Source organism: Spea bombifrons, chromosome 3, assembly GCF_027358695.1.
Source record: "Spea bombifrons isolate aSpeBom1 chromosome 3, aSpeBom1.2.pri, whole genome shotgun sequence".
In the NCBI taxonomy this organism is placed as follows: Eukaryota; Metazoa; Chordata; class Amphibia; order Anura; family Pelobatidae; genus Spea; species Spea bombifrons.
This window is the reverse complement of record NC_071089.1, coordinates 8,080,951-8,098,619: the sequence shown is the minus strand read 5'-3', so window position 1 is coordinate 8,098,619 and position 17,669 is coordinate 8,080,951. Positions and strand designations below refer to the sequence as shown.

The 17,669-nt window shown below is 37.5% G+C and overlaps 1 protein-coding gene across 1 annotated transcript in view; it reads left to right on the top strand.

Annotated features, from left to right (window-relative positions):
• Positions 1-17,669, top strand: part of SPATA17 (spermatogenesis associated 17) — a 67,842-nt gene that overhangs the window by 2,838 nt on the left and 47,335 nt on the right. Inside the window, exons 2-4 of the mRNA XM_053461011.1 lie at positions 1,094-1,183; positions 1,765-1,846; positions 7,805-7,855. Of these exons, the coding sequence (XP_053316986.1) occupies positions 1,094-1,183; positions 1,765-1,846; positions 7,805-7,855 (223 nt within the window). The remainder of the gene's footprint in view (positions 1-1,093; positions 1,184-1,764; positions 1,847-7,804; positions 7,856-17,669) is intronic.

The following is a 17,669-nucleotide window of genomic DNA, read 5'->3' as shown; positions in this document are numbered from 1 at the left end:
AGGAGGGATGGGAGTGATAAAGGGCCACTGGAACACAGGAGTGACGGGAGTGATAAAGGGCCTCTGTATGCCTATGAAGAGATTCCATTAAAAATCACCCGTTTCCAGCTATAATAGTCATTTACAACATTAACCGCATCTGTGCTGGATTTCTGATCCATTTCATGATATTTTAATGGACAAAATCTGCTTTTCTTTCAAAAACAAGGACATTTCTAAGTGACCTCAAACTTTTGAACAGTAGTGAATGTATGTGATATTATGAAGCATTGATCTGCTTTCTTAGATACCCTTTTATATGCCTTTTTTCAAGGAATGAGGGTTTAAGTGATTATAGTTGATAAAAATGTCTGTTCGATGTAACTGATGGACAGAGGCAGTATAATTTATTTTTGTTAGTGCCGTCTCTAAATGTCTTTAAAGCGTCTCCAGTTTCTTTATATTGAGCTGATTCATCAAACAATAAGGTATTCGGACACTTTGATAAACCAATAATTACTTTTGATAAATTGACCACAAGTTGTGTTGAATTCCACTTTATCAGCATTTCGAATGACTCAGGAATGATTGCCAATAGGCAACACCCTATAATAGGTTGGACCTTGTATTAGAACACATAGTAGATCGTGTCACCAGCAGTCTCTTTAGATTTATGCAACGTCCCCCTTGCAAATGCATTGGGGGGATTCTGCTAGTTGCCATGCAGCGATCGCCAACACAGTTGCGTTGAGAGCGCTCAATGAGAATGCATTCTGGCCACTGATTGGCTGCTTGAAGCAGCCAATCAGTCTCGAGAATTTTCAGGCAGAGGCAGGGAGCTGCAGCTTCTACTGAAATGTAATAGTTTTTGTTTACATTTTAAGAATGCACAATAAATAATCATTAATTACTTTAATATGCCTTCATTGACAAGATGTGCATTAGATCTCTGCTAAGGTAAGCAAGCATGGACATTTGATGTCTGATGCAGTCAATGTTTCTGTGTTAAAAGGTTCTCATTGCAATGTGATGTCTCCAGTATAAAGAGAAGTTGACTTGACATTAAAGGGTCCGATAATATTATTTACTGACCATGTGAAATCTGTCTTTCCAGGATCGCAGAAGACAACAGATTAAAGGAATACAAAGCGGCTGTAACAATCCAGAGTCGGTTCAGAGGGTTCAAAGTGCGGGCCTACCTTAGGTGGGAATATTATTTATATTCTAAAACAGAAATTACAAGACAGGGGAGGACTGGCAAGGAGACAGTTGGCCTCGGGCTGCTCTAATATGAATACCAAAAGCCTTTTTTTTACAAGTTTATCTAAATTAACAAATATTTTATGTAACATTTACAGAATGCCTGGAACCTTTCTGTGCTTCTGTTATATGACCTATATTTTGTGCTGCCCCCTTTTGATGGCTTTATGTTGTATCTCAAATATGTCCCGATCTACAGGGTTAAAGGGTGACTTGGGTGGGTTTCCCCCCTGACCAAACGATGGCAGCAGTCCCCTGTTACTAGGTCACCCTGAATTTAGACTTCAGTAAGCCTTGGGGTCTAGTGACCAAAGAGAGGACCTGCAAGAAAGTTGAACAACTTAACCTTTGTAATATCACTATGAATTAAGGCAAGAATTTTTAAAGTAATTAAAATATTTTTATTACTTTTTATCTGAAGGCACAAGAAGATACATATAATATTTTTTTTTAATGAAAACAAACTCTGCCCTAATTTCACAAATATTATATATGTATACATGATATATATGTTGTATTATTCAGGTATCTGAATGGAATGGTGACAATTATCCAGAAATGGTGGAGGGGTTACCAAGCAAGAAAATCTTTCAGGAGCAAAGTCAAGGTAAAGACAGCATATAATCTTTTTTTTACCTTTAGAGCTATCATGCATCAAGGTATGTGTTTCTCCTTAAACCCATTTCTTTATCTGATAGCCTTATGACTGATGCTTGGTTGGAATCAAGACTTCCATCATAAGATTTCCACCCAGAGTTTCAGGAGTTATAATTTAGATTCTGTTTAAAAGAAAAGTGGTCATTATCTCAAATGATTGTTCTTTTTAAGTTACCAAAAACTCAAGGACACCCTGCTTCTTCGCGAAACATTCTGCAATGCACCCAAGTCCTTTTGTATGAGTTCATGGTGCAGAGAGGTCCCAAGTATTTTGGCCAAGGCAGACAGGCCCCTTTCCAACATCGTCAGGGAAAGAACATCCTATTCGACGGTCAGGCTCCCCTGTGAGCCCGTAGCTCAATGGGCCAGTTGGGGAGATCCTTGGAACTGGCCTGGAGTATCTCTTCCCTTGAGCTGCACAACCTTCTGAGGCGGAGAGCCAGGATCTAACAGAGCGAGAACTCATACAGATGCGTAATATGCAGCTACCTGAAAACAAAATTAGAAAACAGCACAACATTTTTGAAAACTTAGTTCTGATCATAATCTGATACTAATAAAGAAAATGTATACCAGGAATAGGCTCAGACATGGTTCACGGCGAACTATTTTAAAACGACTGGACATCAGTTTTAGATTTACAGAATACTAAATTGTTCCTCTTGTTAAAAGTGTGTTAGAATGAATCGTTCTATTGCCTTTAGGCCCAAAACAGAAATAGTAATAGATAGTACACACATGTACACGCCTACCCTTACGCACACACAAACATATTCATGTTAGCCTTTACACACAAACATCATAACATACACTTGCTTTCCCGTACAGACGCACTTGTCCTAACGTACAAACTTTCCTTCACACAAACAGTTTCAAAACACACACAATCTCTCCCTCTCTCTCTGTCTTTTCTCTCTTTCTTTCTCTCTTCTGAAAGAGATTCATCCCTTTCTCTCTCTATTTCTTCTCTCTCTCTCTCTCTCTCTCTCTCCCCTTTCTCTGTCTCTTTCCTTCCTTTCTTTCCTCCCTTTCTTTCTCTCTCTCTCTCTCTCTTTCTCTCTCTCCTCCCTTTCTCTGTCTCTTTTCTCCCTCTCTTTCCATTTGTCTTCTCTCTTTTTCCTCCTACGCTGATGGCCCTGCGTTTCTTTCTACAGACCGCTGTTTCAGTGCTCTCTCAAGGTGCATGCGGCTTCAGTGCTGAGCGCCGAGATATGACTGAATATCCTGGCACTCAGCATCAATAGCTGGCACACAGCGCGATGGAGCACTAAAACAGAGGTCTGGAGAAACAGACCTCGCACTTCCTTAATTGTGGGCGAGTTAGGAGATCGAGGAGTCCCCTAACTGGCCCTGCCACAACTGTCCGCAGCTGAAGGGCACTGACATGGTGATGGAAACCACAAATTGTCGACCCCTGATTTATTGCAGAATATTGTAGAATAAAAAAAAAAAGATTAAGCTTCGCCTTTAGGCTTGGTAACAAATCTTCCCTTTTAAAGGGTTTTACTAAGAAAAAACTGTAGGTCACTTTAAACATTTTCCAGCTCTAATAGCTCGAGAGGTATCTGTTGCCAGCAAACAAGGTAAAGCATATGCATAAAACGCCTATGATTACTTGCTAATAAATCACTCTAATGATCATATACAAAATTGTGAAATAAAAGTTGCACTGATGTGGAAAATAAAAGCTCATCTGATACAGCTCCCATATGTGTCTGACTACGGGTGTTTTATCAACACTCTTCAGATACGTTTCCGTTTATTTCGTTGAGTTAGGAATTTTCGTCGTTAGTGCCGTTATACGCAAAGTGAGGTCACAGGAAAATGTATTCATCTTCTTATCCGGCGTCTGTCTTGGGACTTTTTTCCCATTGTAGACTCTGCAAGAAACCTTTCGTTCATTGATTTTCCTTATACTTTTTGTATTATTTAAAAATAAAATGCTGTGCCGGCGATGCTTATGTTTCCATCCCAAAGCCAATACTATGGTCCCGCTGTCTCAAGTAGAATAGTTGGAAACATATTGACGGCTAATAAGAACCATTCAGCCCATCTGTGCCAGTTTGTCTTAATCCGTCCTTGGTCTTTACTTAGATTCAGGAGCCATATGAATGCCCATGTGTGTTTATTTCCCTCACTGTATTAACTTCCACTACCTCTGCTGGGAGGCTGTTCTACTTATCTGCCACCCTCTCAATAACTTCAAACTTCTTTACATGACATCTAAGCCTCTGACCCTCTAGTTTTAGATTGTGACCTCTTGTTCTAACATTTCTCCAATAAACGTCCCTCACTCACTGTGTTAGAAATATTTAAATGTATGAAATAATTTATCACATCTCCTGTCCCTCTTCTCTTTTCCTTATTCTTTCCTGATAAATATTATCCAGCAACCCATTCACCATTTTGTGCCAACTGTAAAGGTCACAAGGAGCTAGTCCATCTTTGCCCAAGTGTGTGCTAACTCTCTCCCCTGTATTTCATTAAAGAAATTGATTTCTATATATTAGGTTTTTATTCTATGGTTACACTTTATAGTTTTTTTTACCGGTAAAGCTAATAACAAATACCTCTTTCCTTGTTTTTTATTACATAAATCATGCATAGACTAAGGCAGACCAAACAGGGTTGACACTTTAAGGCCAGCGGCCGCCAAATGTCATAATGCCAGGATCCTTCAGCAGCCACACACTGAAGGATCCAATCTGCCACCAGAGCACCGGTATGAGTAGGTATTTGGTATTTTTTGTAAGTTGTTTTTTCATGTGATCACTGTGAAAATCAATCACATGATCACATGCAATAAATGACAATTCAGTGTTCAGTTGTTTTTAAAACCCTCTCTCTCTCTCTTACTGACACACTTTGATCTTTTGTCCTTGAAAATAGAGTATTAAGAAAATAAAGTAATAAAAGCAATAAAGCTATTTCTTTTATGTACACGCTATTTATAAGTGTACGTACGAGTGTACATATGAGTCTTATATTCCGTCCTTTTCTTATATATATATATATATATATATATATATATATATATATATATAGTGTGTGTATATAAAGTATACACATTTATTGATCCTTCAGAGTGTTAAATAATACTGTTGTTTGTATTGTATTGCTAAGTAAAATAAACTAAGTTTGTATCCGTATGACACGCTCTTCTAGGGCTCCACGATTCCAAGTAAAAGAAGAGCTGAAACTTTTCATTAGAATGTAGCGCGTTAACAGAGTGGAGAGTCCAGTAAGAAGTGTCAGCGGTGGCTGTACATTAATCAAGTGCCTGCGTATAAATAGATAAGTCTTCAGCCTGATTTTAAAGATTTCCACCGAAGGGACATCTCTGAATAGATGAATACACATCCGGATGTATATTGGTGGAACAAACACAACATTAATCACATTTTAATCTGTAGACTGGCAGAAATTATTCTAAGGAGATCTATGGTATGCAGGGCTGCGGTGGCTTGAAAGCTGACCATTTACATGCAAATTTAAGAACTATTGGTTTCCACTGCTTGATGCCCATGTCGGTGAAGCGCTGGAGAGCTCCTTTTTATGTCTATGTGCCCATGTTCCTCAAACCTGATTTTAGGTTTATCTTTTGCCTGCCACCTCGTTACAAGGCTTATCATTCTTTCCTGCATCCAATAAACCCCCCCTGATCTGTCTCATAAATTACTTACTTACTTATCCTGAAGAACAGGAGATTCAAGCTGGCCCTCAATCACTTGCACTCAACGCAGATAGGAACATAGATCAACAAAGTGTATTCATTAAGGCGTCGGTGTATTAGAATTCATACGGATACATTCGTATTAAAAGTTTTTTGTCTACAAATAGCAATGATTTGGGGGGAAAAAGGTCTGATTTATGAAATACCGTCATGAAATTGGAAACGGATCATCGGTTATGAACAGACATGTAAAAAAAGAGTTTACCAAATATAAAACAAGTTAACATAAGTAAACTTTGGGGTTCAGTTATCTGTATAATTATCTTGGGTGTTATTATCTGGTACTTTATGCCACTTCTGTATCGATAAACAGAAACTTGCCCAACTGGCCTTTGTATATCATACCACCATCCACTTTTTGTAAGATAAGGAGTCTTAAACCTTCCGTTGAATAGGAACGGCGGTGTATCAGGAGTGAAAGCCAGTGAGATACCTGTAGGTCACAATCTATTGTACTTGTAGAACCCTTTACTAGAATCACCTAAGAATACTATGACCTCCATGATTCCAGCTACTCCTGTCTGTGATCAGTGTCTGATTGGGACTAAATATTTAAAGCCAACAGGCCGTTTAACCAGGGCGTCTGCAGACAGGGGGTAAGAGGGACACTAACATTCCCTCTTCAAATTTGGCATGATGAACTTGCGGAGCAAAGTGTAAACATTGGAAAGCATTTTGGGCAATTATAAGTGGAACATTTTAAGGTGCTGGTGGCCATAAATGAAAGGGTGAACAAATCAGGGTAAAATGCAATGAGTGTGAGGTCAATGGGTACAAAAGTTGGAGGTCAGAACTTGAATCTCGGTAGAATCCTGGCAATGGTATTACGCTTAGCTTCCTAAAATAGATAGATGCATATAGAATTCATGGGAACCGATACCATCTAAAACTATAAAAAGTATAGAATCTAGTAGATTTCCACAAGTCGAGTTTTTTATATGGATTGAAAGCCATTTTATTCTAAGAGTTGTTGTTATCTCAGCAACTAAATTATGCAATGTGAATAACCATCTGTGGCAAGCTTCTCCTGAAAAAGGGTCTCTTCCCAAAAATCGCCCCGGTGGGATCGACCTTTCTTAGCGCATACAAAATAGTCATTGAGATGAAACTGTATCTCAGCCCACACTTTCGTCAGTAACCCCCCAGACGTGTCTGGAATGCCGGTCCTGGTTTGTAAACTTTATTTAAAATGCTTGATCTGCGCCCCCCCCTCCAAGAAAACATAACTTTCTCCAAGTGCCAAAACCCCTGTAAAAGTCAGCCTTCGCCCTGATCCCTCGTTGCGTGTGAACCAGGATCACATTTAACTCCACGTTTAAAACGCACCTTAATTAAACTGCAGAAATGCCGCCTCTTTGAATGTAATGAAGAAAGAGAGAGGAAAATGAAGCAACATCATTGTGTTCGTTTGTAAATAACATATTGCAGCCAACTGTTTCTTAATTGCACAGACTGTTGATAAATAGCCCATTCCCGATGCTCTCCACAGACAATTTGCTTTGGATCAGACTAGGCAATTCAAATAACACTAATTATTTATGATTTTATGATGTTAAAATGAATATTAAATGAAACAAAATTCCCAAGGATTACTCGGGTGGCAGCTAAGTACATAATGTTTTGTACAGATGGTTGGAAGACACATTTTTGCTCCATCACCGCGTCCGTATCCTTCACAGATTTCGACGAAAGGCAGCGCGTTTTTGAATTTTTCATTAAACCAGACGTTTTGAAATATGAATTTCTCTTTTTTTTTTTTTTTTTACGTTTCTGTGCTTTTTGGATAACGAGAAAAAAAAAAAAAAAAGAATAAAAACCCAGTGAATTAATCATACAATAGTACGTGTCACCGACACTTGTGAATATTTCTTCTTTGTTATTTTATTCCCAGTAGAGCCCCATTGATTATCAAACTTAGCGGAGAGCATTTTATGATCATATATCTCCATTAGCTCTTAGTTTGACTGCCATAGATTTTTTTTTCGGGTTCCGACTGCATTATGTATTAGCAATCCTGCCTTTTTCAATACAAAACTTTGATATTGCTCCCAATGTGTGAAGTCCGTATTATGTATTATGTATAGACTTTTCTTATCTTTTGTATGTAAAAATGGGAGCTTTGTGTGTGTGTGAGTGTCACGGAATTCTAAGCCACCCGTTTCTCTTTCTCCGCAGACAGCGCATTTTATTATGAAGATGAATTTCTACAATGAAATGGCTGTCAGGGTAAATATTTCTTTACTTGTTAATACAAATGAAAAGTCAATTGTGATCTGAATGTACTTTTAATAATGCACGCAAACTAGAATAATACATACAAAGATCAAGACTGTGCTGAGGAAATACATGGTGAAACCAGAAAGAGCTGCATTATTTAATCGCGACCTCATTAAAAAACAAAAAAAACTAGTGTATTCATTAACCCCTTAATGACAAAGCCCGTACATGTACGGGCTCAAAATGCATTGTTTTCGATGGGTTTTGGGACCGCCCATTGTCCTTAAGGGGTTAAACCGGTGATGGGCTTCTGGACCAGTTTACAACCACGAGGTATATTTGTTCTAGTTGATGCCATATTCCTGCTAAACCCAGAAGTAAAGCATGCAATCCACATACCGCAGACGTGTGCTATTGGTGAACTACAAATCTAAAGACTCACAGCCAGCCACCTGACTGCTCAAATAAAAGGCAGGTTTTCTTGTCTTGTTATTAAAGCGTAGCACATCTGCCCTTTGTACTAGAAACCATTGCTTTTGCTTATATCCCCTTTACATGCACTGTATGGCACCCCGGCTGTTTCGTGGGCTAGCATTGCACAGGGCAGGACATCTTTTCCAGTATCTAGAAGCCAGCACTGATTAGTTACTAGTCAGTAGTGCCATTAAAAGTAACAGATACTTCTGATAGACTTATCTCTCTCTCCCAGTTGCTGCATCAGTGTTTGTCAAGTCTTCCTTCCACCACAAGTGTTCTCCAGTCCATGTGACCCCGAGTGGTCTCCAGCATCTGCTTCTACTAGTCTCTGGAGTTGATTCACTAAGTCAAAGTTAATGGGTTAATGTTACAACTTGGAAAGCAACTTGAATATTCATTAATGTTCAAGTTGAGGTGAGAGCTTGTGAGTTTAAATGTGATTGAGGACAATGTGAGTAGGAAGCTGAGCTTCACTGCAGCTCAATAGCTGCAGCCCCCCACCTTCAATTTAAAAAAACAAAAAACAGGAGGCCACACACACACCCACTACACGAGAAAAGGAAGAAAATAATAAATGTAACCCTTTATAGGGAAGGTAAGGTAAACCCCCCAGTTAATAAACCTCAGAGTTTCCATTGTTTTTCAGCTCTTATCAACTCAATTGCGCTGCAGCCGAATGGATACAAGTTGAGTTTGTATTGCGAATACACTAGAGTTGGCAGTAGTAGATCTGCAAGTTGGACAACTTTAGTGAATTAAATTGTCTGGGGGGGATGACACGAGGCTCCAATTTAAAGCTCATCCGAGACAACTGTAAGTTGGAGCTCTGTGCTGGCGATGGCACGTACTTCATGGTCCCTTACAGCTCAAGCTGGCAGATCTTCAGGTCTCCTTAGGCCAGCTAGTTAGTTACCAACACAGTTGTTCTGGTTGGCATGGAAAGCCAGCAACTGGGACTTATCCAAGCCTGGCATTAAGAACACATGAGCACATTCGCTCATGTCCCCACGTGACATGAAGTCACTATATAACCTGAAAAACAGGACACAGTCAGCCAGGACAAGTCTGCTTGTTGGCACTGTTTAGCAAATCCAGGAGTATTGGCACCTATGCTTCCCACTAGGTGGAAAACCGAGTAGTGTTCCATCACAAAATGCTGCTTAAACTTCACAGAAACAGGGATTGGAGAAACAAATATAGATTGATCCATCGATTGTGGGGGGGGAATTGGGAGCATGACTTCTCCAGTAGCTTGAAGGCTGCACATTGTCAATCCCTGGTCTACACAAATCCTTCTTATTGAGATGAATGTCAGATTATGATTTATGGTTTATTAGTGATATCTTATTAAATCTAAAGTTTTATTGAATCCTGTATCTGGGCTTTTTATATATAGTATATATGTCACAAGGCTGTTGGAATAAAAACGTGTAATAGGATATAATAAGAACAAGATTCGAGATGCAGGATTGTAAACATCTGCACTGCACTCATTTATATAAAAAGAGTGATGCATATAAAACCCTTAAACTTTAATGAATATATTCATTTTACCCTCATAAAGACATATCCTAATAAGTTGTTCGTGAGAAACTGGTCACATGCCACGTCCATGTGTGTGCTTCTTATTTCATTCTCTCTTTGTATATCCATCTCTTTCTCTCTTTGTAGATAGACAGCTTCCTCTTACTCTATTCTCAAAAAGATTACAATTTTAGAGTTAGTTTAAAGCTGTCTTTGTAAACCTCTAGAAGGTTGAGTGGAAATGAGACAGAATCTTTCTGTACCCTGCCCTGAAAATTGAAAATAAAATAAAATTTTATTTACCCTATAATCAGGGGTGTCTTTTATTTGAGCAAATACGGGAATTTGTATTTTGTAGTGTTTGTGATAGAAAAGGATGAATACGACGGTGGTTGTGGGACACCACACAGGATAACGTTTCAGAACGTTTGTGGGGCAAGTTGGAAGAGAATGTAGGAGGTCAGGAGAGGAACGCTAGATTAACATGTTGTCAGCATAGCGGTGGTACTGAAATCCATAAGAGATTACTTTTCCAAGAGAGAAAGGATAGACAGAGAAGAGACACCAGAACTTATCCCTGAGGCACATCAACAGAGAGTGGTAGGAGAGAGGAGCAAGAGCCAGAGAAAGAGACACTGAAGAGAGATATGATTAATGCCAAGAAAGATCAGTGCCATGGATGCCATGAGAGGGTAGGGTTTGCAGGAGAAGGTGGTGGTTAACAGTGTCTAAGGCTAAAGGGAGGTCTACGAGGACGAGCAAGGAGAAGTTATTTTTTGGCAGAGGCAGCCTCAGTAGAGTGCTGTGGATGGAAACTGTATTGTAAAGGGTCATGCAGACTGATAGATGAAAGAAAGTGGGTTAGAAGACTGTAGACTAAACATTCCAGTAGTTTAATTGAATGTCCTATGCATCTTTAACTCCGACCTGGGAACTATTTAAATGACATGACCTCTAGATTAAGGTTCCAGGATTTAATTACTAAAGTGGAGGTTTGCAAGTGACTTCCAGTGATAAACCAGTGAAAGTTCATGTCTACTCACTGACTTAATTATGCACTAAATAGGGTAAGCACAGCCCTTCTAGTAACAGAAACTTTATGCTTCCCGCCTTATAATGCAAGGTGAGTTGGAACTGCAACTTTCCGGCAGTATTGTGGCAACCAAATTTTTTTAAACCGATCCTTGTTATTAAAACCATGATTTCCTGGGAGGTATAGGTATTGTGAATTATGTATCAACGCAACCATTTCAGCTGTGATAAACCAGCGAGAAAAGCCCTAGTTGCAATGTTTAGACACTGGTCAGCGGCGGTGGCCCTGTGACTCTGTCCATCCACCCCACGGCCCTGAGGTTTCCTGATGTTCTTTTCCTAGAACCCATTTATGCAGCTGACTGGCTCTAGAATCCCAATTCCCAATGGCTTTGTGAGAGAAATCATAGGTTCCGTTGTTAGATTAAAGAGCCTACATAGGTCCTTGATCGGTCTTAATATGTACTTGGGCCAAAGCAGAGCGGTATCAGGTCATGATGCACATGATTCCTTCATACAGGAAAACAATTCCCATGAGTCTGATGGAAACACATTTTCTTTTCCAAAATATCTATGAAAACAATACATGTATTATATTGTAATGTGTATTTTGAGTGATCTTAGATATCATCCAATGGCTCTATCCACTGAGATTTTACTATAGGAAATTGAAATTAGTGATATGATAAACACACTTCCGTTCGGAATACAGAAAGAAAACCCTGAAAGCTGAATCACATAGGGTTCGGATACCTTGGGTTCCAACAACCTTGTGTTGTCCTCAGATTCTGCAGGCATTAGCACTAGAATAGTAGTTTATTTGTGGCTACTTCAAGTTTTTGGAACATGTCCCCATGTTATGAAGCTTTTTTTGTAACAAAGATTTATTGTGGACACTGCAAGAAAAATCCCACTTCCCATTTATCTTCCGGTGCCCACATATCTTTCCTACAGAGTTCCATGGCAGTGATGCAGTACAGGATATTTTTCTAGACCTGTGTCTTTTTATCTTATTGGAAGTGCAATAAAACTACTTGTAGTGGGTTTGACCTTCTCTGCCATGAGATACTTCTTCTCTTGCTGTGCAATTGTTTATTTTTGGGCCTGTCTATAACAATGATTGTAGACGCACCGAAGCAAACCGTATATCGTACATTTAAAAAAACAAACACAGACACACAGCAACCCATAAGTTCGCCTTACAGCCTATTAACCATCTACTTTGATAGACCTTTTTATAACCACCATGCGTTTTGAGCCATACTTTCAACCTGCAACATTCTAGCACAGATGTGAAGTCTTTGATTTATGTTCGAGCAGACTTCAGATGGTTCTTATACATCTAATTAGTTAAAATATAACAGTAATTATAGCCGTAAAAATGTTGTATAAAATACCCACCATGTGTGTGTTAGGTCACTGGTGGCGTAGTTCGGCAAGCTGGTTGGTTCTTCTCCTTTTCCAGTATGGACGAGTCCCTGCTGGGTTCAATCCTAAACCCGGCTGGTAGAACACAACTTACACCCCGCATTCCATGCACTTCCGTGCAGAACACCCGACCTGGAGAGCACTTGAGCAAACATTTCTATTGAAAGATGGGTAACTGTGAAAGCAAAAACTGCTGAAAGAAATTGATGCGACGGCCCCTTTAAATACGTTTCGTAATGACAAAAGTGTTTACTATTACTATTTATTTGTAGGGATCCATTACAGGGAATTATTTTGTTTAGATAAATAAGAAACCACAAGGAAGACTTGTAAATTAATGCTTTAAGGTTCTCTAAGGGGAATCACAACAATTTATAAATACATTTCAATATAAGAAACTGGAAAACAGTTATAATTGCTACATAAGCAATTCAAAACATATTCTCTATGTTCATAATTTGTTACAATATTAGAATTAGAAAGCATTAGCACTGTACACTGCAGAGCTTCACAATACCAATAGAGTTAAATATATCAGAAATACATATATTTATTATATATAATTTATAATACATTCAAATACAATTAAATATATTTATCTACAAAAATCTGTTTGTTTTGATATTGGTATTGTGAAAGTTTATATATATATAATTAATCCAATATATTTATGTAGTAAAATATATTTTTGTTTTGATATTGTGAAACTTAAATATTATATATACATATATAATATACAGCTATATCATTGAATATATAACTTGTCTAATATATAGTATATATTAGACATAATATATATTCAATAATATAGTTTATTTTTAAAATTATACACAGATTATTGATCTTTGTATTCATTGTGAGAAACGAGAAGATTAAGCAAAAAAAATCTGTTAAAATAAACCGTTATCCAACAGAAAAACTATAGCTGTTCCATACTTCAGTTGCCTTTTTGTTTTATGTACTTTATTAATGTTGTTAGAAACATAGAGCTATCTTCCTCTCCAAGGAATAACTACACTTAAAAAATAAAAGCGTCTTCTAAGGTATATATTAAGGATCCGTGAAAAAAAAATGTAAAAAAATGAAAAAGGCTTCTCTTGCTGCCGTCAGCTCCCTTGACTCTACTTAACACTGGCCCTAATTTCCATTTTTATAACTAGAGTCCTAAGGAACCCTAAATCAGAACTATATTACTGTAACTTTCATTTGGCTATCGTATGAATCAACATCTTGGAATTTAGTGATTATAGCCTGGATCAAATTTTAGAAACAAAAGTAAACCTTGTTATAATAAAAAAAAAAAAAAAAAAAAATAGTGTTTTCTCGAAGCAGATGGCTTTTATATATTAAGTTTCTTTTGCCATTTGTTTTAGTGCTTAAAATAAACATTATTTATAAGACCACTTTCATTTGGATGTTACTTAATGAGGAATATGCATCATTGATTTGACTAGCATAAGAGGTCATTTAGAATTTACCCGTTAACAAGCTGTAATCTGCTGAGCGCACAATGACTTTGTTTAAAATTATCTGTTCTAAACTGATCAACTACAATAATTGTTTTGTTCCAACTATTGTTGAAACTTCCTAATTGCTTTGAAGGTCACACAAAATTGGAAATATATTTTTGAATGCGGGGAACGTTTTCAAGAAATACAAAGCATTCGTTTCAAAAAGTGCTTGTGTCAAAATGGGATATAAAATATTTTAAAAAACCTGCATATTTTTTTATTCTTATGTTATTTTTAAATAACGGTTTAAAGATTTTAGACTGTGTTGCCTTATAAGGTAATAAGGCAACACAGTCTAAAACTTTTAAACCGTTATTTAAAAATAATATAATAATAAAAAAAATATGCAGGTTTTTTTTAAATAGATGCATGAAATCAATATTCAGTTGTGTGCTTTTATACTTTGGAACAAATTAAGTCAAGGAACCAATCACGCCAAAAATAAGCAGGTGATGAAAAAACACTCTTGCCTAGTATTAGTCACAGAAATCATCAGCAGCAGATGCCCAAATATAATGGGCTTTTGGGGCAGAACATGATCTCGGGATGGGGAATGGCATTTGGTCATGCCTACATTCTGCCCAGTTTCCACCCGTTCTACCAGGGGCCAGTCCTACCGCTATTGCTAGCCAAGGCTCCCTAATGCTGTCGCACCCATAAGGGACAGGAGAGGGAGAGCCAGAGGTCACCAGCCCTGACAAAGGTCCCAGGTATGGAAATTGATTTTGTGTTGGCTGCAGCTACATTGGGGGTTGACGATCAACAAGAAGAATGATTAACTCCAAATTTATCACAAGAAAAAAACTGCTTCTAGATGGCTTTTTTTATTAACCCCTTAATGACAAAGCCCGTGCATGTACGGGCTCAAAATGCATTGTTTTCAATGGGTTTAGGGACCGCCCATTGTCCTTAAGGGGTTAAGAATGTTTTATGTTGTAAAATACAAAATAATCTAACAATTTTCAAGTAATTATTTCATAACCAACTTATTTGAATGAAGTTTCTATGTCAATGTTAATTAATAAATTTCTGTTAAAAAAATTAAAATAATTTTAGATTTAACAAAATACATTCTATACTATGAATGTTTTACACTACTGACTTCCACAATAATTATGTGTTCTCACTATTAATAAAATTACAAAAAAAATAAATCTAAACTCAAGATATGGGTAAAACACAACCCATAATCCAAATTCAGAATTACAAGAAAAGTTTGCTTAAAACATCAACGATGTCTCTTTAATCTTTAAAATAAAATAACTTTTTTCCAAATAATTATATTTTCTCTGAAAAAAACATTGTGCCTTATTTTGTTTAATACTTCAAGTAAATAATTTTAGCTTTCACACTTTGCATGAAGCAGACAGTGTAGGTGATGATGTCATGATGATGTCATGATGTCACAGCTGATATTATAAACCAGTACAGCATGACATGGTGAGGTTCACAGCTTTACCTGTGTCAGGTAATCTGCCCACCCCTTGCATATGTACCTGTTGATGAATATTTAAATACATATTTTATCAACAAGTCCTGCGTAGACATGTAAGAAACACAAGAAGGAAGAACCAGCTGCAGGAGACCGATTCATTGTACACGATAGACCTGTATTGATATAAGGATCATACGAAAACAATTCTGCATGCGCAATTGCCCACTATACATTTTGTCAATATTTAAAACTCATTTATAGTGTTGGTTTTGGTGACACGCTACCTACAAACGCGTTAATTGACTATCTGCCATTTCTGAAGGTCTAACTGACCTTAAGCGGTGACAACAGCCAGGGAATCTGCAGACAATGCAGTTATCTCCCACTTTTTTCAGCATAAATCATTCTTCTCACTGTGGTCCAAGTACAATACGTATAATGCAGGTGGAAGGAAAAAAAAGTAATTAATCGTTCTCCTTTACATTCTGATTTGTAAAGGTTGATTGCCCTCTACCACTGTTAATAAAGGATTTTAACTTCGTACGAAAGGTATCCTGGTATTTAAACAAAATATAAAAGATATTGTTTTATACAGAAGCCATACATCAAGACGTACTGTTTATACATGAATGTGGCGTATGTCACCAATTTAAAAGTTATTTTTTAACGGCATTTATTATTATAGGAATTCTAGCATCTACACAATTCACAGCAAAATACATGATTAACTTTGAAATAGCATTAAGCTTAATCACATTTATGAATAAGAACTACTTACAGCTTCTGATTTTTTTGCTTGCCAATTGTTTTGGAGATTTAAAAGTTCACCTCGTGGAAGCGTTGTCCTTTGGCAGCGCCAACATTATCTAACCAGTTTCCTGGCATGGAGTTCACTTCCTTCTCCTCCCTCTACACTTACAAATGCTGCCCAAACCAATATAATAATATAACTAATAGAATAGATCGCCCGCTCAGACCATGCATTGATTAAATGAATGGAGGCTGAAAGTCTCTCCAAGGGTGCTCAAGTGGAGCACCCACTCCTAAAAATATACAATTTCAAAATATAAAGCAAAAAAAAAAACACAGTAACAAAGAACAGAGAACCTGCTTAACACGTTTCGCACCAAAGGCGCTTTATCAATAGAGGAGAGATAACTTGGAGAGGAATAATCATGCGTAAAAGAATGTTAAGGCACGATTACCCATGGTATGCCAGAAGATGTGTATATATTTTTGTAATTTTAATTATATAGTATAGTTTTATATTTTAATATAAACTATATATCATATCAAACTATAAAAAAGCAGGATTTGGGAAAAGCGATACATCAACACTAAGTAAGGGTTTGGTGGACATTTTCAAAGACAGATAGTAAAACTCATCCTGTGAACTGTTCCTTAAAGGGGTTCCTCCAGCTTTCATATGCACTTTATTGTATGATTTTGCCCCCCCCCCCTTTCCTACCCCCAGCTATTCTGCATGCAACTCTTTGCTCGGCAGGCGCTGGGTGTTCTGTGCGTATGTGCTGAAAGTGATTCCATTGATTTCAATGAGAACTCTTTCCTGCCACTCATTGGCTGCCTGGCCAGAGCAGACGAGGACAACTGCAGGGCTGTTTTCAGACAACAAATTGTGTTTGCTGTCCTTTCGGTTTTACTGAAAATCAGGTGGGCTTTTCCCCAGAAACAAACAAAAGTCTTACTCTATCACACCCTCATTCACTCTCTCTGGAAGCAGTTGGCAGAGAATTATTATTGTTTATTGTTTTATATAGCGCCATCAAATTCCGTAGCGCTGTACAATGGGTAGACAGGACATAACAAGTAGTAGAGAAGGTAGGGAAACAATGGAAGAGTGTGAGAGCGAGTGAAAAAATGCCAATTCTGAGCTCTCTTCTTTGTATTTTAACGTTTGTACAAATTAACGAAACTGGCAAATTCCATTAAAATTTGTATTAATTTGAGTGCACAGGTCTACTTTTTTCTTTTGGAAGAATTCCTTTTTAAAGTATCTTAAGTTAGACTTAAGAGTACTTAAATATACATTCTTCTATAGTAGAATGTGTATTTGTAGAGTGTTAGGGACTATAAATTGCCTCTTAAAGAACAGAAACATTTTGTCACCCTAGTGTTTAAAGAATTTTATATTTCTACAGCTTTTGTCCAGGTGACGAGCCAGGGGTAGAGCTAAAGGAGACAGGCGCTCATAACTACTATGAGAATATGATAGAAATTAGAAATAAGCAGACAGATAAAAGTATTTGGTGGGAATTCAGAGGAAAATATCCCTTACATTCGGATGAATCTAACTACATCCCACTGGGATTCATTTTGATGCCCTCATTGTTTAACATGTATTATATAAATGACATTGAAGGGAGGATTGTGAGTAATGTTTCAATTTGTATAGATG